This window comes from Vicugna pacos, chromosome 7, assembly GCF_048564905.1.
Source record: "Vicugna pacos chromosome 7, VicPac4, whole genome shotgun sequence".
In the NCBI taxonomy this organism is placed as follows: Eukaryota; Metazoa; Chordata; class Mammalia; order Artiodactyla; family Camelidae; genus Vicugna; species Vicugna pacos.
This window is the reverse complement of record NC_132993.1, coordinates 1459352-1484713: the sequence shown is the minus strand read 5'-3', so window position 1 is coordinate 1484713 and position 25362 is coordinate 1459352. Positions and strand designations below refer to the sequence as shown.

The following is a 25362-nucleotide window of genomic DNA, read 5'->3' as shown; positions in this document are numbered from 1 at the left end:
GAAGGGCTGGGGATCAGATTTAAGCTCTTACCTCCAACAACTAAAAAATCAGACAAATTATATACAAGAGGGGTTTTCGGACACTGGACAACAGGCAGTGCAGGGCCGGGTCCACGAGAGAAGGGAGACCAAGTGGCCTGAGTCTCCAGGCCCCGACCCAGGCAGGGCGAGGGGCCCAGCCGCACTGCGGAGCCACAGCGGCGCCCAGGTGAGGGGCAATCCTACCACCCGAGCCCGCGCCGCTGGCTCCGCCCCCGGCACCTGCGCGAGCGCGCCCGGCCGGCGAGCATGCGCAGAGCGGCCTGCGCAGGGCAGGGCTGGCGAGCGTGCGCGGCGAGGCGCCGGGCGGCGCGCCGCAGCCGACCATGCGCAGTGTGAAAGCGCCGCATGGGCGACTAGGCGTCAGTACTGTGCGCAGGGCAGAGCCGGGGAGCATGTGCGGTGGGGCTGAGCGCGGGGCGGGGCCGGCGAGCATGCGCAGTGCAGCGGAGTCCCAGCGCGTCCTGGGGGCGCCGTGCGCAAGGCAGGACCGGGCCGTTGAGCATGCGCACTGGCGCGTGACCGGCGGGGCGGCGGTTGCTGGGCAACGGCGGAGGCGCAGGTCGCGGTGTGAGTGCGAAGGGCGGGTCGGTACCCGGCGCAGGTGCGGCCCCAGGTGGGGTAGGGAGGGGCGGGGCGGCCGGGACTGGGGTCCGCGGGCCTCCAGGGCGGCTACGTGCTGGGGCCACCCCCTGGGAGGGCCCAGGACGTCGGTCTGAACTCCGCCGCGCTGCCCGTTACAAAAGGGCGCCCACGGTTGGCACCCGGCCAACAGGGTTTGAGCTGCTGGCCCCCCCGACGTGCCGCCCCCGGCGTTTTCAGCCCGGATGCCCCGCCGCATGACCCGCCCCCGGGGGGCTGAATCCGGGGGCGCGGGGAGCCGAGGGCACGGCGGGCTGACTGCGGGCGGGCCCGCGGGCCCCGGAGCCAGCGCCCCGGACACCGGGGACGGGAGGCCTGCAGCTCTACGTCTGTTTGTGCTTGTGGCCATCTAGGAGGAGACTCCTCAAAAATTCAAAACAAGGACTTCCTAAGATACGAAGGCTAACAGGACAGTGTGTCGGGTCATCTTTTAAACACTGTATGTTTCTCTTGTGTGCCTGTGTTTTTAACAGGCAACTTTATTAATTAGTTTAAAGTCACTCTGACAAATCGGTAACTAATTACTTTGGCACCACAATGGTATTTTTTGTCACCAAGCCCTACTTCTTTTAACTAATTGTTAACAATGGAATTTACAAAGAAAGAATATTCCTATTAACTTTAGCTCTTAGTACTGGATGCGGATTGTTTCCAACCCTACCACTACCGCAGACTGATCACACAGGTTTGGAGGAGGCGCTAATCTCTGGATATACTTTCTCACTTTAGAATTAAGTTGGACTAGACCTCAAAAAAAATGAAGTTTTACTAAATACTTGAATATAGTTTCTAATGCTGAAATTTAATGACACTATCGGACTTAAAAGGGGCACAGTTTTTAAAAGCCCTTATCTTGACGTTAATCACAGTGGCTTACACTGCAGACACTTGAGATAAAATTGTAGACTGCAGGTAGCTAGCTATGGTTAGTAAGCAATCTTTAAGATGACGTGAACTATGTTCTGCCAGGGGTTGGCATTTTGAAAGCGGAAGATTCTGGTAGTGATCTTTCAGCATTTTAAGTACCTTCTACCATCTCTCCAGCCTAGACTGTCATGATGGAATTGTCCTTCGTGCTCCTCTCGATGCCAGAATTGAAGGGGAACGGGGAGACGTTGCAGTAGAAACTGCCACCCAGCTTCTCAGGGATCTTGGCAGCTGCTCAGCCCAGGAGATCTCACAGCCCCCTCTCCACTGTCCTTACTCTGCTCATTCTGCTTTTCTCACTCTGTACGCACTCTTAGTAAGCTCCTTTGGTGGACAGACTGAATGTTAGGTGCTGACCCATAGACGCACATTTTGGGTTAATTCCTTTCTCATCTTCCCCTCAGTACCACTCCTTGCGTGACTTCAACAGTTTACTGTTTCTCTCCATCCCAGCCCGGCATATTGTGGACTCTTGTCTTCCTAAGCTACACCCTTGTCTAAAAACGAAAGGGTCAGTTCCAAATTCTCCCACTAGCCTTGAGGGGAACGGGATCCAGAAGAACAGTTTCCAGAGTCTCTTCTGTGTGGAAGGACGCGTTTTAGATCCTTTACTAGGCCATCGCCTTTCATACTTCACAGTGACCCTGCGAGGAGTGCGTCGTTACAGCTGTCTTCTGGCAGGAAGCGCGTGCAGGGATGTTGAGCATCTTGCCCAGCAAACAGCAAGCCTGGAGCCCACGCTGGTGACTCATGTTCTGCACGTCCGTGTTCTGGGCAGAGTGGAGTCACCGCCACGGTTTTCTTCCTCCTCTAAACACCTGCCGATTCTGGCCCGCCCTTGCTTTTCCTGTACCTGTAGTGTGGCGAGTCCACTGCCTGTCTGTGGCCTTCAGATCCCAGCCTTAGTGTTACCTCTTCAAGGGGTATTTCACTCACTTTTCTCTGGTCATTGCAGTCTGAAATGCTGTATTCACCTAGAACACTGTTACACTTAGCAACGTATTGTTCTCTTTGCAATGAACATGTTCCGGTGACCAGAGAGCTGAGGACGGGCCGAGTTGGGTCGTGGCCGGCTTGACCCCCCCAGCCAGAGCGCGCAGGCGCCCTCACTGCGGCGCTGTCCGGACTCTCAGTGCCCGTCTCCTCCTCTTCTTCACAAGAGGGGTTACGTACATGCTGACTTGGACCTTCTGTTGGCTTTTTTACAGTAGACGAATTAAAGGACTGTGATCCTTGACGATAAAATGTGATTCAGCCAAGGGACTTCTCCTGAATCAGCATGTTAAAAAATAAGGTACACAATCCTTTTTTAAACATATACCCTTGTTTTACTCAGGACTGTATTTTAATTCAGCTACTTGACAATATAAGATAATAGTTTGCAAACCTTGCTTCAGTGAAGAGCTGTCAGCCGTGTACTTGGTGCAAGTGTCTCTTAGCTGTGTGGCAATTTTATTTTGTATAAGTTTTCACCAAAAAAGGGTATAAAAATACTTAAGTGCAAGATTCTCTTTAGTGTAACAGAAGCAGGCTTTGCCTGGAGTCTCGTCTAATTATAGTGAAACAGAGTGTTCTCAGGCATGCGCAGCTTTTATAGACCATCGCGCACTTATTCATATTACGATTAAGGCCTCAGTAATTAAATGAAAAGCTGTTACCGCGTCAGTAACACGGATGCTGGGCCTGGGCTTCGCTCCCTGGCTCGGGTAACGAGGGGTGGATCACCCTCTCCTCCTAGATCGGTCCAGCGTGCTGTCAAGGCTGAGCATTACAGTATGAGTTTCTTGTACATGACACATTAGATCATGTCCTGAAAGTAAGGCTTTTCCCTGCTTTTCAGGACCGTTCTTCTAAACAAGGTAACTCAGCTGTCATCGCGGTCGCTTTACAAGATCACATTTTACAGGATCTTCAACTTGGAACTCTTTCCGTGGCAGATCCTGCTAAGACAAAGGTACAAAAGAGAGAAAACAGGTCCAGTTCTCTGAAGAGAAATGCGAGAGCAGTGGTAGACACTGGACGTAGAAAGGCTCCCCAAGGCCCTAAAGTGGAAGATCCAGAAAAGGAGTATGTTCTTGATCCAAAACCACCGCCACTGACGCTAGGTACGCCAGTCTCGCCTTTGTGGTTTTGCTTATTGGAGCTAAAGACTCTAGTTGAGATTTGTCGTACATATTTCTCTGTTTCAGAAATTATTTTAATGTGTAATCTCACAGGAAGATATGTGTGCACTGAAGTTTAGAAGTGGTGATGGGCGGACACAGAAAACAAACTGGTGACCAGGGGAGGAGGGGAGGAGGGAAGGTTAGGAGTCTGGGATTAGCAGACACACACTACTGTATACAGAGCAGATGAACAGCAAGGTCCACCTGCAGAGCACAGGGAACTGTGTTCAGCATCTTGTAATAACCTCTAATGGAAAAGAATCTGAAAAAATATATATATACCGATGTGTATGTATAACTGAATCGCTTTGCTGCACACCTGAAACTGACACTGTAAATCAACCACACTTCAATGAAAAATGAGAATTTTTAAAATGAATTTATTGAAATAAAACTGCTAATTAAAATGATGAGGACAATCTGGACGAGAAAATACAGTAATGATAAGTAGACAGTAAGTGAACAGACTGAAGTAAATGCCCGTTAGTCTACACTGATAGAAATAATTGAATAAAAACATGAGCGATGGGAAAGGCTCTTCCTTACAGTGAATGACAGCTCACAAAGGCGGTGGGCAGGGGCTGGAAACAGAAGATCCCCGGCTGGCCAGCACCACAGTGGTGACAGCCACCAGTGGGCGCTGGGCCGGGAGGGCGGGCCGCGCCCTGCAGAGGGGACAACGGCGGCCCCTGGACGGCCTCCCCGCCAAAGACGCACCCCTGAGTGTAACAGGAGGCCCCCGACGCCCCTGGTGGGAGGGCGTCCTGCGTGTGCAGGGTCTGTGTGCGCCCTGGCCGCGCGTCCTTCGTTCTGGTCGCCGCGGAGGCTGTGGGTTTTCCTCTTCATTGCTGCGCTTTGGGGGACTGAGGAACCCTTGCCTGTCCGGAGGGCACGGGGACGCCCCCGTCTCTCTACTTGTCTGACGGCTTGCCTCTTGCCCATTTAGGCCGCGTCATAGTTTAGTTTGCAGGCGGCTGGGGGCACGTCAGTTAGTGCAGAGCCGAGAGCCTTCCCTCAGACGGCGCCCTCCCGCTCAGCTGGCCGTGGCGTCGGCGGGCGCTCGCGCGGCCTGGGCCCAGCCTCGGGGTCGGCGTCTCACCCGTGTAATTCACGTGGTTTGGGAGCGTGTCTTCACAGCTGGTCCCCAGAAATCTCTTCCAAAGTAAGTTCTCTCAGTACATTAACATACAGCGGCGATGTTTCGTTGTGTCTTCATGGGGACGCTCCTTCTAGAACCTTCCAGCCGCCTGCTCCCGCCAGGACCCGGGCTGTCGGCGTCACCCCTGCTGGAAGCATCTGCCCTGCTTGGGAGGCTCGCCGCGCGCCCCCCTGCTCGCTCCGGAACGCCCATCCTTCCGCTGTCGGAGCGCCGAGGCGCCCTCGGTTTTGCCGTCTGCCTCCTACTATGCCTGATGCTCTGCTTAGCTTCCTCTTCCCATCCTACCGTTGACATCCACATTTCTACTAAAAGTCCTTCATTTTCACGCGCGCTTCTTTGTGTCCTGATTGCTCCCGTCGCAGCTTCCTGGTCCCGTTTCGCAGATGTGCCACCTCCCTTTCCGTCCCTGTAGACAGCCCTGTGGGTCGGCGCCGTGGCCACTCCCTGGCCTGGCGGTGGAGGCCACAGACACCGGTGCCCACGTCCCCTCCCCTGGGCCCGAGCTGTCACACTTCTGTCCGGGGGAGCAGAAGCTCTGTCTGATGCAGAGCAGACGCGCTGGGTACCAGACACGCGCAGGTGAGGAACCCGTCCTGGCCGCCAGTATCCCGCACGAGAATTTTTCAGCGGGAGGAGAACTGGATTGATATTCATTTTATAAAGGTCACTGGTGGCAGAACTGCAAGAAGGCAATGCTGGAGGCCGAGAGGGAAGTGTGGTGAGAAATGAGGAAGACTTTGGTCAGTACGTGTGGGACTCTAAGCCTGGACGTCAGTCCTGCCCAGCTCGTGGAGTTGCTGTGAAAATAAAAACACAAAACACCACGTGAGGGGTTGTGATCCCTGACTTCCGCGCACCCGCAGAAAAGCAGGCTTCTCAGCAGGGTGGGGCCGAGCACGTAAGGCGTGTTTTGCTTTCATATTTACAGATTTACAAGATAATGTCGTTGAAGCTGCACCTGAGTACCGTATTCTGCAATCCATCTGACTGTCTCCTCTGTATGTTGTTTCCACTTCAGCACAGAAGTTGGGCCTCTTTGCACCTCCGCCCCCACCACTGTCCTCGGAGGAATGGGAAACCGTGAAGCAAAGGTCCGTCCTGCAAGGGGACTCCACGCAGCCCTGCCCGATCTGCAAGGAAGAGTTTGAACTGCGCCCCCAGGTGTCTAGCGTGAAGCGTAGCTAAGCTGCCCGGTGGGGCCTTCTCTAGTGACGAGACTCGAGCTGCGGCCCAAGAGGCTGGGCTGCTTTTTCCCAGGTCCCCCACCACATGACCCTCCAGCACTGACCCTCGTTTTCATTGTTAAAGCCCGTGTGTGAGAAAGAGCTGAGCACCCTCACTGAACGTGTCATTCACTGAGTGATGCTAACTCCCCAGCACAAAGTTGGTACCAAAAGAGTGTCCGTCCCCTGGCCGTGAGCAGCTGAGGGGAGTGTGGCGACACCTCAGAGGAGCACTTGCATCCCCCGGCGGAGGGATGGCTAAGGACATTTTAAGTTGTTTTGTGAATTGAAATCATAAAAGAAAAACCAAGCTTGCATATCTCCAAAGACCCTGTGGAAGGCTCTTTAAGTGAGGTCTTTGCTTCATCTCGATTCACGAACGTTTCCCGTGGTCAGACCAGTGACCCTGGAGACGACACACAGTCCGTCCAGGTCAGAGGTTTTCTTTCCTAGATCTGCTTTGCCAGATTAAACTGTAACCTCTGGAGGTGAGGGACTCTGCTCTTCCTAGAATTTTTTTGAGTTAATGGCCACCCTATAATGATTTCTCACACACGCAGCATTATGGAGGTTTGCTTTTAAAAATAGCAAATACAGTTAAAAGCAGACTAAAATTTACAGCCTGGGAACCCCAGGCTATACTTACTACCTTGGCGCGTAAACCTTTAACTTAATTTTTTTTTGTACATTTCATCATTGATGAGCTAGTTCATCGTCATAAAACTTGTGTTCTTTACTAATTTGAACTCACGTTATTTTAAACATACTCATTCTATTCAATTCTCCACCAAGACCTAATCTTACGTATGTAAAGGTTGGGTATTTTGAAAAGATTTTAGCCCTTAAAGCACAGAATTGCCTCCTGGTTGATTTAGTGTTTTAGCAGCAAAAGAACTAGTAAAGCCACAAGGAGCCATTCCGGCCCCAACAGCCTCGTTCTCAGTTACGCGATAAGTAGCCTGATTGTTGAGTGAGAACAAAACCTTACAGCTGAATGTCTTGAGGTTGGTGGGGGGGGTGGTCAGGAGGTAGCACACCCACCGTTTCTTCCACTCTGTTCTTTACAAATGTCTCACTAACTTCAGTGTCTTTGTTCTGTTACAGATACACACGTGTTTTGCATTTCTAGGTTCTGTTCTCGTGTTTAGGTTTTCCCCGTTATCAACAATAGCTGGCATTGCCCCGACACTCAGTGGTTTGCGAGGGCTTTGGCTCATCTCGGTGCCTCTGAGGTCGGCATTAGACCCGTTTAACGGATGAGGAAATAGGCAGGCCGTGTGGCCCACAGCAGGCCAGCTCTGGGGGTGGGACCTGACGTAACTCCCAGGGCATTTTAGCGTGTTTACTGCCACTCATCGTGTATTTTTGTTAACTCAAAGAACATTTGCTAGTAACAAATATTTGGGGGCATTTAAAAGTATAACGTTTTAAATCTCCAGAAGTATAACATTACTCAGTACAGATCATCAGGCGTCTGTCGCTGACACACCCTGAGAGGGGTCCAGGAGGGCCGAGTGCGCGGGCACTAAAGGCGGCCGTTAGACTGAGCGGCCATCACTGAGGAGGACCCACCTTCTTGTTTCCAGTTTAGGCTTATTGGTGACAGTAAACTTGGAGGAAAAGTTTTAGAACTTTCTGAATTCTGTTTATTCTGATAGTTCTTCCATTCTTCCCACTTAAGAAGAAAAGTGTACCCTGAGTGAAGGCAGGGGAGAGGGTTCCTGTGAAGCCTGGGCGGCTGCCCCATCAGGCGCCTGGGCGTCTGGGACTTCCCTCTCCCTGGAGGTGGGGGAGGCCCCCGGCCCCCCCCCTAGTCCTGCCCAGCCTCCGTGCAGAGAGGCCTCAGAGGAACCACTGCCTGTCCTTCCTTCAGTCTAAGCTCCTGCCTTTGTCACAGGCCGGGTCACTGGTGGGGAGCTGGAGTCACAGAAAGGGGAGTTTTCCTATGACCACACTTGCCCTGCATTTAAAGTAGAAAAAGTGACTCATATGTCTCTGGGATTTATTATTATTAAATTTAAGGTTGCAGTTGAGGTGAACAAAGTCCTAAGAAGAGGTGTCTGCTTCCCCTTCTCTGCCCCTCCCCGCCGCCTGGCCTGATCCCACATCTCCTCCAGCTTGGCTCTTAGGATCCGCCCAGAAATACACCTCTGTCGGGACTGTTTCATTTTGAAACACACACTCTTTTTCTCGCAAACTTCACATGTCCGTTTGGTGCTTCAGGTTGTCGTTAAGTCCGTTTTTCTTGCTGAGATGAGATTGCCTGCCTGCACCGTGCGAAAGTGAAACACTCCATACGGCAAATACCAAAGCTGTTAATCTGCTTTTTAAATGTTTCAAAGAAACAGCACGGCTCACCTTGTTAAGCAGTCAGAACCTCTCTTTACGTGAATGCATTTTGCTGCTTCTCCTTTAAACTAACCTAAACTTGCCATCCTTTTGTTCCCCTGACAGGTGCTGCTGTCCTGTTCCCATGTGTTCCACAGGGTGAGCACCCCTGTCCTCCCCGCCGCTCCGGGGCGCCTCGTCCACTCTCCCAGGGTCTCCTCAAGGGAGCGCTCGCTTCCTCCACAGTCACCATTTACCCTCAGAAGGGTGGCTTCGGGCGACAGCGCAGCCCACCCCGCTGTGGCAGCGGTGGGCTCCGTGTGACGAGAGCGCCCCGGAGTCTGTACGGGAGTGTCGTTAGGGGGCCGTCCGCGAGAGGGGTGTGCTCTCCCCCCGCCTGCCCCTGGGGCCAGCCCACGGGGCGCTGTCAGAAGCCTCTGACATCCCCGCGTGTACGTGCTTGTGAAGCACCACTTCTGGAGCCGGTTTCCTGCAGGAGGTGCTCACGTCTGATGACACTCCTTCGCCGCACAGCCTGAATTGGCCCAGGTCTCCTAACGGCAAGGGGAGGACCCTGTAACTGCACTGGGGGTGAAACGTTGCTTATAGGTAAGTACCTGTACAGTTTTAAGTGAGATGTTTTTCTCCAGGCGTGCCTTCAGGCTTTTGAAAAGTTCACAAGCAAAAAAACCTGTCCCCTCTGTAGAAGAAGCCAGTATCAGACCAGAGTGATTCACACCGGGGCCCAACTGTTCAAAGCCAAGTGCGCGGCCAGGTGAGGGGCCGGGGCCCGGCCTCTGGGACTCACTCGAGAAGGGGGGCTTCACCTCTGTCCCCGGTGATGTCCCCGACTGGCCAGCTCAGGGCTGCGGGGTTCTGAGGGAGGAACCTCTGTGTCCCAGGATCCAGGCCTGCTGGAGGGGACACGTGGTCAGGAAGTGGTACCAAGACCTGAGGAGGACGGTGCCACCCAAAGATGCCAAACTGAGGAGGAAATTCTTTGAAGAAAAGGTAGGAGCCGACCCTTCACGCTCCCCTGGGTGATTCGCCGGGGCCCGGGCAGTGAGACTCGGAGACTTCCTTCCATTTTAGGCTCTTTCCAAATGGCTGAGCTGCTGCTGCCTTAAACTGGCTGCTCGCCCGGGTGGCAAACACTGGCAGGTTTCCTTTTCTAGTGAAATCATAAAGTTCGTAACATTGGAACAAGGTGAAATTCAACTTTTGTTCAGCCATATGTGACAAGTGTTTAAATAAACTCATCTCTTTGGAGACAAGAATGAACACAAGCCTCCGCTTTCATGTCCCCTGAGAAGTGGAAGGGAAATTAGAAGGAAGGCTGCTGTGACCCCGTGTTACTGTGTAGCTCCTGGCAGCCCCAAAGCGTGAGGCTTTTAGAAAGAAGTAACCTCCGTTCGCACCCTTTCTTCTGCCTGCTTTCTGTCTTTATCTCTGGCCTGTTTGACCGTCTCCATCCCTGCGCCCCGTGGAAAAGGGCTGGCGCGTCTGGGTACTGCCATCCCCAGCCATGGCGCTCCGGGCAGGGGACAGCAGCTGGCCACAGTGTCCCCACTGCCCACGCGGGCTGGCCTCCCTCCCAGGGCTGCGCTGGGACTGGAGTTGCGTCCGGAAAAGACCCCTCACCGCAGGCACCGTGGGTTTGCACTGATGGTGAGCACTGGTGTTCGGGCCCCTCTCCGTGGTTCTGGTTCCGTGACGGTCCAGACTCTACAGTGTTACTCTCACTCCGTGAGCCGTGCTCTGCTGACTGGCCACCCTCAAGTCAGTAAGACGAAGCTCCTCACAGTCACTTTCCCGGCGTCACTGTGCCGGTGCCGTCACTCATGCTGGCCTGGACCTTTTGTGAGCCTGCTGTGTTTAGCCTGCGCCCCCACCTGGACAGCGAGTGATGGGAAGTTCCTCTCCCTCGTGTGAGGGGCCCCTTCTGTCCCGTGATTCTCCCTCGAGTGTGTGAGCACCTCAGTCCCCACTCCGGGTGGAGAAGGGGCGCTAAGCCTCACCCCCAGGGTTCAGCGGCCCTGTCTGGCCTCCGTGGGCTGCGGGCTGCGCCCCGTGGGGCTTCCTTGCGGTGTCCCAGCACTGCACAGGGATCCTTAAAGTAGCGGATTTAGGCTTGACTATAAAGCAGTGCAGTGACGGGTTTTTTCTGATAGCCTTCCTGGCGACGTAGGCAACTGTTTCAGGCGGCGCTGCCGTTGGGGTGTGCGGCAGGAAGTCAGAGCCGTGGCCTGGGGGCCACTGTGCCTCCGATTCATCAAGAAAATAGGCTTCATTTGCCTCAGGAGTTGGACACCATCAAAGGTGACATGTGAGCACAGGAAACACCGTGTATGTCCACGGCACAGAGCTTCGACCAGAGGGTGGGAGACGGCCCCACTGCCAGGGCAGCCTGAGCCTGGGCGCAGCAGCTGTGGCCCCTGGAGCAGCCGGGCGCGGGAGAGGAGTGGAGCGGCTGTGGATGGAGAATCTGCGGTTGTTCAGTGTTTTCTTCAAGCCGTTCGCACCCCTACAGCAGGGACTGGGGAGCAGAGTTGTCTAGGGACCGAGAACGGGGTCCTGTCGCAGGTGACTGTGCGAAGAGCATCCAGTGTTTGACAGCACCTGGGTCTTTTCCAAACTTCCCCAGTTTACAGAAGAAATAGCATATCAGCTAAAATTGCTGACAACTGGATGAGAAGAATATGCTCCCCGCCACTGTTTCTGGGACAGTTCCTCTCCCCCTTCACTGCTGAAAAAGCTTCGGGCTGCCCTCCTTGTTGGGTCTCAGCTCTTCTGAGTTTATCGTCCACTCTTTCAGAGTCCTTGCCCCCGCGCGGCCTGGTGTCTGCAGGCCCTCTCCCCTGTGGGCCTCATTTCCTCGGCAGCCCCCCGGCTTCCGTCAGAGACGGGGCTTCGCGCCTGCAGTCTGTCCTGAGTGGGTCGCGGTCTTTCCCTGGATGGTGCTTCGCCCTCCCCTGCTCATCATGCCGCCTCCGTTCTCAGGCTGATGGGAGGGCCTCCTCTCTCTGCTGCTCGTGGTCCTTTCTGACATGATGCATGTACTGGCTCTCAAGTAAGAAAAGCTCACTGCCTCCTCCGACGTGATCTGAATCACAGATTCAGCAGTCACTTCACTTTATGCACCTTTACTCATTTGCCTGCGTCATCTTGAAATAACTTTCGGAAACACCAGCTGCACGTGCTTTCACATAAAGCAGAGTCGGCAGACTCGGCCAGCCGTGCGCGCGCCCACACTGTCGTTCAGATCGCGCTCCCCCAGAAGTATTTTAGCTTACCGAGGCTAGCCTCATAGTCTGTTGCGCAAACAGGCACTTCGTAATTGCCCGTCTCAATGTTTAAGTCTAGAATCCCCAGCTCTCTCTGCGAGTCTCCTAAATCTTCTCAAAATTTTTTCACACCTCACCCTAGCTCACTCATCCCATTTGGCCATAAACAATTGAAATCTAAACCCAAACCTCATGTAAGTAAATGAGGACTGTGTTTTCTGCCAGACCGTGTATCGGCAGGCGGCAGCCCTCCCGCAGCAGCCCTGGCCCCCCAAACGCCTGTGCCAGTCACGCCAGGGCCCTTCACGACACAGACCACTTCTTACCGTTTATTGAATGACTCGTGCAATTTGATGATTTCTTCTACCTTTTCAACTTGACGGCACCCACTAGCTGAGCTGGGAAACGTCAGTCTACAGGTCTGAGACGCCAGCGCGTCCTGATGGAGTCTGAGGATGGCTGGACGAGGCTACTGAACTTCATGCTGCCCAGGGTTCTGTAGGTATATCCAGACCGCACGGACGTGTACACAGATGATATTTTGAGAACCTATGTCAGTAAATTACCATAAGCTATTGGGTAAAAGGTTGTTGAGGAACTGGATTTTTCACACAGTCTGAAAGAATCATCCCACAGATCAGTTATAGGTCTGGCAGACATCGTCTCAGCCCAGTGACCGAAGTTACCAGTAACTGGACAGAGAGACCCCACGTGCCCGGACGTGCACGGGGTGCACCAGGGCAGAGCACACTGGAAATGCTTCGCCCGAACCCCCTCATGAGAATACATGTCATCCGGCAAATCCAACATGAGGGCTTTCTGTACAACAGCTGACTTCAGCTCTGGAAGGGACTTGATTTAGAGCGATAAAACTGTCGATGACAAAAAAGTTTTAAAAGCAGCAAGAGAAAATAGCTTGTGACTAGCTTCACAAGAAAACGCCCAGAGGCCACACGTGGATTTCTCAGCGGAGGCCTCACAGGCCAGGAGATGATACAGTCAAAGTGCTGAAAGGGAAAGCTGCCAACCAAGACAGCTCTGCCCAGCAAAGCTGGCCTTCAGATGTGAAGGGGAGAGAACGCCCTTCCCGGACAGAGGCCGAAGGAGCTCACCGTCACTAGACCCGCCTTGCCAGAAATGCTGAAAAAAGGTTTCAAGCTTAAATGAAAGCGAGCTAATTAGTGGCAAGAGAAAGTATGAATATAAGGAACACACTTGTAAAACAAAGTACGCAGACGAATTTAGACTGATGTCGTAACACTGGTGTATCAGCTGCCCCAGTCTCTTACAAAGGTGAAAGGATGGCAGCATCAAACGTGGCCCTAGCGACAGTGACTTGTTAGTGAACTCACACTTCGAGAGAGTAAACTGTGACAGCAAAACATGAAAGCGGGCAGTGAAGGTTAGCGTTTTTGTACACAATCAAACTCATCAGTGTAGAATAGACTCCTGTCGACATGAGGTTTGATGTAACCTCGTGGTGACCACAAAGTGAAACCGTCCAGCAGGCGCTCAGAGGGAGGGCTGGGCGCGCCCACCCACTTCGCCCGGAGGGCAGCGGGTGGGCCGGGGAGGCACAGGGGACCGGGGGCAGCTGGGGACGAGATGGTGCTCGGAAGCCCTTACCGACCCGCGACTCTCTGAATGCAGGTGAGCTCGTGTCTCTGATCAAAAGGCACGAATGACCGGATAGTTGGAAAATCAAGGTTCAACTTAAATGCTGCCTAGAAGAGACTCACTTCAGCATTAAGGCCACACATCAGCTCCAAGTGAAGGGACGGGAAAAAGTATTCCACACAAGATGGAGAAAGAGCAGGGCAGGGTGGCTACCCTTCCGTCAGATAGAGTAGACTAACTCAAAAACTGCTGCAGATGGAGAAGGTCACGATACAGTGGTAAGCGGTTAGTTCATCAAGAGGATATAACAAAAATTAACTCAGAATGGACTAGGGACTTAAACTTAAGACCTGGAACCACAAGACCCCTATAGGAGAGCACAGGATAAAATCTCCCTGGAGGCGGTCTGGCAGGGATGTCTTGGATGTAACACCAAAAGCATCGGCAAGAACAGCAAAAGCAAGTGAACGGGGCTCCAGAGAAGGGACCGCTCCCCACAGCACGGGGCACAGGCCGCGAGAGGAAGAGAAGGCACCTACGGGCCGGGAGGAGATGTCTGCACATCACGTATCCCACAGGGGCTTTATCCAAAATACGTAAAGAACTCACACTACTGAAGAGCCAGAAAGCCCAGACAGCGGATTGAAACATGGACAGAGCAGGTGAACAGGCGTGTTTCCCGGGAAGACATCCGTGGCCAGCAGGGGCACAAAAAAGGTGCCAGCATCCCCGATCATCAGGGAGGTGCAAGTCGACGGCACAGTGAGATCTCACCGCACACCTGGTAGCACGCCTGTCAGCAAGAAGCGGAGGAATAACACGCAGGTGAGGATGTGGGGAAAGGGGAGCCCCGTGCACTGTTGGTGGGAATGTAAATTGGTGCAGCCACTGTGGGAAACAGCCTGGAGGTTCCTCAGAAATTAAAAGGAAGAGCCATGTGGTCCAGCCCCCCCACCTCCAGGGCATGTGTCTACCCACAGGAGACGGAATCAGGATCTCTGAGAGGTGTGTGCAGTCCCGTGCAGTCCTGTGCTCCTGCAGCGTTGCGCGCAGCAGCCAAGACACAGAGACAACCCGAGTGTCTGTCAAAAGATAAGTGGATAAAGAAGATGTCGTGTACTTCTGGAACGTGTGGAACTCAGCCACGAGAATAAGAGAAACTGCCACTTGAAACAATGTGAATGAACCGTGAGGACGTAAGATGATAAGTAAGATAAATCAGACAGAGGAAGACAAATACAGTATGATTCCACTTATATGTGAACTCACGGAAACAGCAGAACGGTGGTGGCCAGGGCCGGGGCAGGCGCGTGGGAGGGGCGGTGCTGGCCAGAGCACAGGCTTCCAGGCGCGGGACGCCCCCGTGTGCTGCGGGCGCGGCTGCAGTGACCAGCACTGACCGCACACTTGGAAGGGGCTGAGAGTAGATCGTAAATGTTCTCCTCACATAAAGGAAACAGTGATTCTATAGATGATGCGGGTGGTCCCGAACCCTCCTGTGGCGACCACGTCCCAGCACAGAAGTGTATCCAGTCACCACACTGTGCACCTTAAACTTACACCACATTATATGTCACTTACATCCCAATCAAGTTAGAGAAAAATAGTAATTATAATTTAAACTTTTTTCTGATGAAATAAAAGGTTTAAATAAAATGACTGACATTTTATTTGGGATGTGAGTGAGAATGTGCACTTTCCTGCTGTTCTGTACATGTAATATAATTTCTAACTGCCAAAGGAGTAGGATCAACCACGCATTTGGAATTCCACAGCTTAATTCTAAAGTTTATCTAGAGGAGTATGAAGAACTGATTTTTTAAAAGAAAGATGAATAAGGTTGAACATCCTTGTTAAATATCAAAATATACCTAAAAACTTGGTAACTAAGATTCTTGTGAAATAATAGATGAAGTGGCTGATACAGCAGGAAGTCACCCATCTCAGTATGCAGGGATGCTAGGTTCTCAATGAGGAGACAGTCCAGACCAGCGAAGATGGTTGAGAAAATCAATTAAATGGGAGATGGAGGCATTCACATGAAGGAGAAAAAGACATCACTTCATATCTTATCCTCAAAAAAGTTCCCTGTGGATTAACTACTTCGATACTTTAAGGGGAATAAATAAATTAACAGACTGCGACGTAGACGACTTACTGGGCACCAGGCGCTGCCACACCCTGGGGGCAGGACGGGGTCGCGGCCGGTGGGAGTGGTGAGGTCCTGACCTGCGGCTGAAGTGAGTGGCCAGTGGGTCCCTCCCCTGGGGCCGCTCGCTCTGCAGAAAACCCTGGGAAACACAGGCGACAAGGCCAAATCACCGTCCAGATTTGAGTCTGTAGTAACGGTGGAATATTGACTCACACATGTCTTAAAGTTTAGGGGTTTCCGCTGGTTTCTTGTGCTTTTTTAAAGACGTAATCCCATGAGTAGGATAAATATTTCACAGTTGAATACCAGAACAGCCTCCAAACAAGCACACGTTAGACAGGAAACGCCGGGCACCCTGAGCGAGACCATCGCCTGGGTGGCTTCATAAAAGACTTCTTGGTTTAACAGCATAGACTATTTTATAAAAATAATTAAATAGCATTTTTCTAATGATAAAAACAGTTTTATATCATCGTTCTAAGTGAAGTAAGCCAGAAAGAGAAAAATACCATATAATATCACTCATAGCTGCAATCTAAAAAAAAAAAAAGGAAAAAGAGGACGCTAACAAACTCATCTACAAAACAGAAACAGACTCGCAGACATAGTAAATAATCTTATGGTTACGGGGGAAAGGGGGTGGGAGGGGATAAATTTGAGAGTTTGAGATTTACAGATGTTAGCCACTATATATAAAATAGATAAAAATTTCTTCTGTACAGCACAGAGAACAATATTCAGTATCTTGTAATAACCTTTAATGAAACAGAATACAAAAAGGAATACATGTATGAATGTACACACGACTGGGTCACTGTGCTGTGCACCAGAAACTGACACAACGCAACTGACTATACTTCAGTTTTTAAAAAAGCAACAACAAAAAGGTAATTATCTGAGATAAAGGATGTGCTAAACTTACCGCGGTGCACATTTCACAGCATATTCATGTATCAAATCATCACATTGCACACCTTAAACTTAAACAGTGTTGTATGTCAATTACATCTCAGTAAAGCTGGGAAACAAATAAATATAAAATTAAACAAAAACAAACAAACCTGTGTGTTTCAGTAAAAAAAAGTTTGAATAGATTGTTTTCCTTTACAGACCTATAAAATACTATAACTTAAGCTTGTCAGGATAAAGAGGCTTTAAAAATCTAGAAATCAGAGGTTAAGATATTTTAAATACAATTATAATCTTGAATTTCTATTAGACTCATCTTTACAGTTTTTCAGAACCAGACATCTGAAGTCCAGCTTCAAAAGAATCAGGGTCTGTAGGTTTCCTGGTAAAGCATCCAGTCAAAGGTAAATTCCAAAGCCAAAGTGAACAGTGAGTTTATCACGAATCCTCTGGGCGGGAGACGTCCTCTTGTTGAGGGACATTCCAGGAACGCCCAGTTTCCTGCCCAGGCCTGCCTTTCAGCTCTGCCTTTTGACACCCGTGTCTTCACCCAGTCACCCTCCCCACAACCTAAATGTGCACAAACTTTAGATCAATGAGCTATTAGGGATCCAGTGTTTGAATTTTAGAAATTGGAAAGTTTACAAAGCAAACTGCAGTAACTACACTATCAGAAATGGTAAATTCTTGACTATCTGCTGAACAGCAGTCCTTTAACCTGGAGGGGTGGCATGTGACCACCAGCCATGTTTCTAAGCTGCGTCTCCATTCTGACCATTGGCGAAAGTTAAATGAATGCAAATTCATTTTGTTTAGTTTAAAAAATTGAAATTGCAAATTACTGGAAGAAATTAATCATGTGACACATTCCAACGTCAAAGGCTGAAGTTGCAGCAGGTGCCCCGCCCTCTCCACGACCCCACACAGAAGCCTGTTTCCAGACTTCGTCGTGGCAGAATCGTCAAAGAGGAACTGGAGGCTCCAACAAAGTTGTTACCAACTTTCAAAAACTTTCTATTTTAAGGCCAAACATCATGTACCATCAGGATCATCTCATAAAAGAAAGGCTGTTTCAGCACCAAAGAAGTAGGAAGTACCTGACCACACTCTAAAGGATATTTCTTCACACAGAAACATGGAGTTTTAAAGAACTTCCCTCCATTGAGTTCACTGTTTTCCTTTGCTGGCAGATGCCATGCCTGGGGCCGCTGGTTTAGCTGCCTTCAGGGAAGCAGCAGCCCAATCAATAGAAAAGAAAGGCAAGGAGGGGCCACGGGGACATTTTCAGGCGCAATAAATGAGAATGTGCTTGTGTCCTTCGAAGTCTCAAGCGCTCACCAAGATGGATATGCCTTAATGTGCTAGATTAGATTAGCTCTGGCCGTTCTATTTTTGTGAATTAATCCATCTTACTTGTGAAAGAACCGTGGCCTTGCGTCCTCACTCTTCTGCTGCAGGGGGATGAACGAAGTCTGTCCTGCCTCAGCGTTTGTGCATCTCTTAGGTGTTAACTAACAAACAGAACACAGAGGTCATCTTTCCATGAACAGTAATGCTACCAGACACTGCGACTCTCTCTCCGCAGATTTGCTTTGCTTTTAAAACATCATCAGCACATTACTAACAAGACTGAACCAGAGCACAGGGACACTGTCTTACACTGCAGGCTCTTTAAATGGATTGCAGGCCCGAGGTGGGAACTGAGCAGGGCAGATGCGGAGTTTTGTCCCCAGGAGTAAGTGTCAGGGAAGTAACCCTGAGTCCGCAGTGCCTTTGTCAGGGAGGGCACCGGGGTGTCGAGGATGCAACAGTAGTGCTGGGCGCGCCTGCGTCAAGTCTCGGGGGCCAGATCAAAGCCGCCCGGCGAGGTCACTGGGGCTGCCCTGCTCCTGCGTGTCAGCAGTGTGTACAGAGAGCCCGAGAGTCGCCCAGAATGCGGCGGCGGGTCCTTGAATGCCTTTGATCCTTATCTAGAAATTCTGCTGGCATATGTCATATAATTGAGGTATGGCCTTTTATTGCTGCAATTAAAAGTTTTCAGATGCATTATACTATCTCCACCCAAGCTGAAAGTCCTGACCATTGTTTAAAAAGTGAGGCAGGGACTTGTCAGATGGTGGTTGCCTTTAGGGGCTGCCGCTCCCACACCGCCTGCGGGACGTTTCTCTTACTTTTTTCACTTACATCTCATCAAACAGCGTAATGGTCTTAGAGTTTGTTTAGTCCTTTGACTTCCTTTATCACACAGAGATGGCAAACATTCTGTTGCTAACCTGAAGTGGCTCCAAGCAGCAGGACATGGGGATATTAAACCAGTAAAAGCTTATCAACTGATCCATTGATATGCTGTAAATTCCAGACTTTTCCCTTTGCTTTTGAGGGCGGCCGTAAGTCAACACATTAGTGAGCAATTGCTGACATCAAGATGGATGCTTGGGGAGGCCTCCCGGGCAGACAGAGTTCACCTGGGCGCTTTTGTTAGTGTGTGTTTCTTACTGTTTGGCCAGGATGTACTTGTAAATGACCAGCCATTGCTTTACATATCAGTAACCTGAACTCTTAATTAATTTATCAAATATCTAACATATGAGACTTAAAAGGAAAAATATAAGATACTCACTTTTAATTGAAACTTCCATGTATTTTGTCAGTTTCTGTAGAATTAACATTAACCGGGAGTCTGAACACCAGCACGCGAAGGTCTTTGTGTGTCTGCCTGCTCGTCCCTGAAGGCATCTGACCAGGGAACAGGGAGGCAGCAAACAGCAAGAGGACGCCGGTCACACAAGAATCTGACATTTAAGACATATGTACTCACAGCGACACCCAGGACATTGCTCTGACCTGGCCACAGTTGGCAGCCAGCGAACACACGCTGACTTAACCTTTTACAGCGTTACCCCGCTGGCTTCCCCAAACTTGAACACAAGAAGACAGACAGTCACACCAGCTCACTTGTAGAAGTTTGCCCTAAACGTACACTGAAGGATTTTCCATTTGTTCATCAAAAAGCGAACGTCAGTGTTCGGATCATGAGCCAAACACCGATGACTTACTGAATCGACACTGGACATTTCTTCAGAATCAGTCCACACAGACACTGTCCTTTCTTTTTATCCCCCAGGAAGGACACGGCACCACACTCCTTTAGAAAGTGAACCCTGGGGCACTCATGTGTCTGTGCACACATAATGCACTGCAAACTTAAAGTCAGCATTTGTTACTGAATGCCAAGGGCCTTACCAAGATGAATCGAAGGAACCCACTCGAGGAGATAAGGAGTGCACACAGGAGAACAACGCCAGCGCCCGGCGCTGACGAGGGTCAGGTGAAGGGCCCACGAGTGCCCTCTGGGCTGCAGAGAGGACGCCCTTCCCGCCCAAGTGCGGGCGCACGCAGGGTCCCCAGCAGTCACCGTGCAGTGAAGCCGTGGGGACGGAGAGACAGGACAGCCCCGCGTGGACTGAGTGGGAGAGCGTGGCTGGACGGGGTGCCTCCCGGGAAGGTGGCAAGAGCGAGGCTGGCGCGGGCTGTGGGAGCGCGGCCCGGGGTCGGAGCGCGGAGAGCCGCTGTGTGCCGGCCTGCCGGGCGGCTCCCGCCCCACCTGCCTCCCCGCCGACTTGGGAGCCCCGTGGTCCCCGTGGGGAGACGTGCCCCCCCGGCCGGCCCGCGCCCTGCTCCTCCAGGGACTGTGTGTCCTTAGCACTCACCACGCAGAAGCTAAACAGCAAGTTAAAGGCAAAGTTACTCAGCTTAGGTTAAACAAACTGCACGTTAAGTCTTCAGCCACCACTACATATACAGGGAACGGGAGCTCTTCTCATTTACCAAATGCTTTTCAAGTGAGGAAGACAGCGTGATTGGGAGGAGGTGTGGAAGGGACTCTGTGCACTAGGCCAGCAGAGGGGACGTGGAAATCCAAATCCCTGTGCAGGTATGTGTCCTCGCTGTATCTGCAAAACTGACAAGTCCGTTTCTCCAAGTATTTACCCAGTGCGGCCTGGTCCGTGCACGGAGCGGGTGGTAGGCAGAGCGAAGTAACCAGGAGAACCGCGGGAACCCCCGGGGGCCGGGTCAGAATGAAGCGCAGCACCTCCCGCCCCGGACTGACAGCAGGTGCATCGAGGTGGCGCCAGCCGCCCTGCTGACGGCGGGGGCGGTGGCGCCGAAGACTGTCCTCCCCAGGGCCAGCTGGGGGTCCAGTGCACGGCTGAGCCTAGCACCAGCTCTGCTTCCATCTCAAGCTGTGAGAGCTCCCGTACCGTCAGGACAGGCGCTTTCTGTCAGTCACCCTGGGCCCGTGTACAGGATGCAGTACACGCATGTGCCTCGTCACACACGGGGGCCCGGAACATAAACGCCCGTGTAAGATCATGTCGGTACTTGTGGCGTCCACATTTATGTGGTGGCTCCTGAGTGACACCCAGCACTTGGAGTTGCGTGGTTATTTCTACAGGAACAAAGACTGAAGCCATGTTAAATAACTCTGGCTCTTAAAAATGAATCCGGTAACTTCTCTGATAGCACTTCTCACAACTGAGCAAGCGGCAGAATCCCCTGGGGGGTTGGAAAGCACAGACTGCTGCTCGCACCTCCAGGTCCTGACCCAGAGTCTGCGGTGCCCCCGGGCTCCCAGGCGGCGCTGACCGGCCCTGGCCCGGGGGCCACACCTGACAGTGTTGTCCTGGCGTCACACCCGCATGACTTCTCCAGGCAGCACTTCTGAACAGAACTGATCTGAGCACACACACGCCACAGCCCGGAACACTGTGAGGTCTGGAATAGTCTGTGATCCCTTTTTCCCTGAGGTAATAGGTTTGGAAGAAGAAAGAAAGGATCTCTCCTGTCAGGTGTATATGGAAACCATCTCACGCTTCAAGAAACCCAATTACAGGAAATCTGAATTATAAAAAAAATTAATTGGAAGGCAGTTGTATGCATTTCCAAATACTTCTTCCTTTTACAAAGGACAGGGAACTTGTGTACTTTGAATAATTTATCTAGAGGTTGTCAGGTATTTGAAAGACTGAGGACCAGGGAAAACGAACCACTGACAGCTGGAGCCGGTACGTTAGCACACAGCTGCCTGGCAGGCGTCATTAGACTCCGCAGGAAACAACTGGATTCCTACCTGGAAAAGCTTCTTCCTCCAGACCCCTGTGTGCTGGGGAAGGACGAGCCAGAGAGCCAGCAGGTGACAGCCGCCCGCCTCAGGGCTTCACACGCTCCCTGGCCATTTACCTCTGTCTTCAGAGGTCTAGCACGGGTGCTGTCACTGTAGCCCGAGGTCAGCTACCTCCCCACAGCCCAGACGCGATGTCGCTCTCCGATGACCTGGCTCTTGTGTGTGTCCCCTGGGCCATCAGGCTGCTCTGCCCAGGACGGGAGCCACAAGCCACCTGGGGCTGTCGAGTCTGAGAAGGGAGGCCAGTCTGAGCACGGCCGTGCACGACACACACGGACTTCAAGGCCACACAGGGAAGACTACGAAAGGTGTCGCCAGAAGCTCAGCTGACACCTTCTGAGGTGGTGCCAGCTGGGATATGCTGGATTAAACAAAATACACTATTAAATTTAATTTCACTTCTTTAAAAACTCCTTTTTAATGTGGCTCCTACAAGTTTTACGGTTGCAGGCGTGGCTCACGTTACATTTCTCCTGGACAGGGCCGGTCGGGAGCAGCTGCTTGAGTCTTACCCTTTAGACAGTTGTAAACACAGTGGTGCAAAGGGGCTTTTTCCCAAGTGTATCATACAGCACTTTGGGAAGATACGGGAGAGGAAACAAGACCGAATGCCGCCCTCCCCCCGATCCCTGTAATGGACCTGCTCGGCCCCGCGCCCCAGCCGTGCGCGGTCTTTTATCACAAGGTTCCCTCACAGGAGCGTCACTGAGAGTCTAGATTTGAACCCGCTCTGATAATCCAGATCTTTACAACATAACTGACTCCAGGAGCCTGCTCTTCCTTACGAGCCCATCTAAGGACACCGGCTTCTGGAATCCCGAAGCCCTGGGGACCACGGTATCTCGCACCTCCCCAGGCATCCCTGTGTGCGCTCCTGAACAGCCGCGCAGGACTTACAGGGAGATGCGCAGGTCCCCTGGAACCTGCGCGGTGCAACCAAAACATGAATAAAAGCGGCAGCTAGCTCAGTAAAGACCCTAAAAAGCTTAAGACATTAGATTTCTAATAAACCAGTAACTATAGGACGTCATCTTTTTTAAAAAGGAGTGATGGCATTTTGACGGAAGGGCATATGCAGGAGGGTTAAAGATTCTCACTTTGGAGACTGAAATCAATAGAGATGAGGGAGACTCACACGGAAACTATTTCCAAATTGGAGCAGCGGCCACGCTGAGTCTAGAGCGCGTGTGGTGGGGGCTGGGCAGGGGGCAGTGTCCTCACAGCCGCTGTGAGTGACGGTCTCCCCCGGGTCCTCAGTTCACAGAAATCAGCCACCGCCTGCTGATGTCCTACCACACGGACACAGAGGAGCTCCTGGCCGAGATCGACCGCTGCCTGGCCGTGAACCGCAGCGTCCTCCAGCAGCTGGAGGAGAGGTGCGGCCGCGAGCTCACGGACGAGGACTGGGGGAGAATCCAGATGCAGGTGGGCCCGGGCGGTGGGCGGCCGGGATGGAGGGACTCCCCGGGGCGGGGGGCTGGCACCCGTGGGAACCCGGACCTGCGCCAGCCGCTCTGGGGCGGGGCCGAGGCCCTGGAGCGTGGATTCTGCTTTGATGGTACCGTTTCGTAAACGGTGAAAACACCAAGGCAGGCGCTCCCCACGGTCCCCCGGAGTCTTCCTGCGGGTCCCAGCCTGCCCCCTCTTGCTTCTGTAGGCGCTGTGAAAGAGGGCGCCTCAAAACCCAGCAGAGGAAAGGCTCACCTAGAAAATCACAAAAATAGGAAAACTTATAAAGAAGTTCAGCAGCTACACAGTCAAAATTTTTGCAAAAGGCTACACTTTGTTACTTAATTAAAAGAAAACCTGTGTTACTGATGTTCAGCACTTTATAAAGTATTTTGATCTCACAATGGGTCACCACAGCTGGGTCACGTGCCTTTCCATCTTTCACAAGAGCAACGGCGCCCACGTGTGTCCAGCGCTGTTTCACCGCAGAATGGAACGGCTCTGCTTCGGACCCACGTCGGCCGGGGTATCAAGCTCACTCAGGGTTAGGCCACTTCTGTTAGGATGGACGAATAACCATGCGACTCTCCCCCACTCCCGCCCGCAGGCTCTGCACCGGGGGGCCCACGAGTGCCCCATCTGCCTCGCCGCGCTCTCTGTCAGCGGCGCCCCCTCGGGGACCGGCCCCCAGCAGCCCCGGCGGGAGGCCGTTCTGCTGTCCTGCTCGCACGTGTTCCACCGCACGTGCCTCCTCGCACTGGAGGAGCTGTCCTGGGGGGACGCGCCCCGCCACGCCTGTCCCCTCTGCCGCTCTCACTATCAGAAGAAAATCCTTGAATGTTGAATTCCTAGTCAGGGAAAGGCTGTATAATTCGGGGGGGGGGTAGCTTGATTTTGGACGCGCTGGGAGTCTGGAGGTAAGCACTGCGTGCATTCTGTTCTCCGGTGAAATAAACTTAGTAGTTCTACTCAGGAAACCTAACATTTCCATCTTTCGTTTATCAACCGTAAACTTCAAATTCGTGAGTTTAATCAGTTGAAATAAGTGAGGAGTGGATTAAAAACTCCAGTTTCAGAGGTTCTGTGATTCACTGACTTGCTCTGAGTCCAGCGGGCCAGTTGGGGTTGCTCATAAACAGTAAATGGGCCCTTTTCCTGCCCAGTAACCTGGCGACCTGGCCGCTTCACAGCAGCTCTGACTGGCCCGGGCGTCTGCCTGGCCCCGTGCGCTCAGCCCTCTGACCACAGCTGGTCACTGTGACGCTTCTTTAAAGCAAGTGCTTGAGGCCTTCTGCTGCCCCTAACACTGTTTTGCAGTAACTAACGGTTTTACTTCTATGGGGCAGGTTACTGTTAGCACTCTGAAAACATAAAACCCAAAATGTAAAAATAAAATGTTCAGTGGTTTTAACATCAGAAAACTGTAAACCACGTATTAATGACTCAAAGCCACACGTAACATTTAGCTCACACATGAAGAAACCCACGGAACCTTCCTGCGAGCCCGCTCGTTCCCAGCAGCCAAGCGCAGTGCCGCTGCCCTCGCTGCCAGAACCACGAGACCCCGGATCTCGGCGGCGAACAGAGGCCCGTGAGCTGTGGGTGGAGGGCCGAGGGGCTGCTCCCAGTGGCCCCTGGGAGGAGCGGGCAGAGACGTTTGTGGGCACACTTGTCATGGGCACAGAACAATCCCCTGTCCTGCGGGAAGACGTACTTAAGTGTATGTTCCTATTTATTTTTCTCTCATCCTTTTAAAACACCAGTCTGGTATGTTTTATTAATAAACAGCTACATACATACGTATGTCACTTAAATGAGTAAGTCCACACATGTTGGGATGGAGTTCCCCGTCACACAATTTGTAGACCAGCTTGGAGAATGATCTGAATGAACACTGAGGAAACACTCCTGCTGGGAGATGCAGCCGGGAGCTGGATCACAGACCTCACCTACCGGCCAGAAGGGCCCCCTGGCAGACACCTCTCCCCACGCCCTGAGAGGCAGTCTGATTCTGTGCCCCACCCGTGGAACCCGGGGGAAGAGCCCAGGGGAGCACGGGTCACCCCGTGACAGTAAGAGGCCACTATTGCTTTGTGTGGCCACGTCCCAGGTCCTGTTCCCGGGCACGGTGACTGGGGGGGGCTGCCCAGATCCCCAGCAGTCCTGCCTGCACTGAACCCACTTCTCAAGCTTTCCCACAAATCTGAGCCATCACAAATCCTTCCGGTAAACCCTCTTCCTGCCTAAGTGGGCAGAGTCCACTTCTGCTTTCTGCACCCACAT

At 52.2% G+C, this 25362-nt stretch overlaps 1 protein-coding gene across 13 annotated transcripts; it reads left to right on the top strand.

Moving 5' to 3' along the window:
- Positions 1-496: 496 nt before the first annotated feature.
- On the top strand, positions 497-24056 carry RNF32 (ring finger protein 32). Of its 13 annotated transcripts, none has more exons than XM_072964080.1 (10): positions 503-643; positions 2817-2902; positions 3449-3467; positions 3546-3713; positions 5951-6093; positions 8610-8642; positions 9134-9258; positions 9386-9494; positions 22888-23055; positions 23687-24056. In XM_072964080.1, exons 2-10 carry the CDS (start codon positions 2888-2890, stop codon positions 23921-23923), a joined length of 1017 nt encoding a protein of 338 aa, XP_072820181.1. In that variant the 5' UTR covers positions 503-643; positions 2817-2887; the 3' UTR covers positions 23924-24056. The 13 variants fall into 13 exon arrangements, with proteins under 13 accessions (XP_072820174.1, XP_072820181.1, XP_072820180.1 ...); XM_072964081.1 differs by having other exon boundaries at positions 573-643; positions 2820-2902; XM_072964073.1 differs by having other exon boundaries at positions 497-609; positions 3449-3713.
- Positions 24057-25362: the final 1306 nt, after the last annotated feature.

Bases quoted from the DNA above. Each gene is read 5' to 3' on its own strand.
- RNF32 (XM_072964073.1), top strand. The intron at 3,714-5,950 runs GTACGCCAGTCT...TTTCCACTTCAG, and splicing joins ACCACCGCCACTGACGCTAG to CACAGAAGTTGGGCCTCTTT. The intron at 9,259-9,385 runs GTGAGGGGCCGG...TCTGTGTCCCAG, and splicing joins AAAGCCAAGTGCGCGGCCAG to GATCCAGGCCTGCTGGAGGG.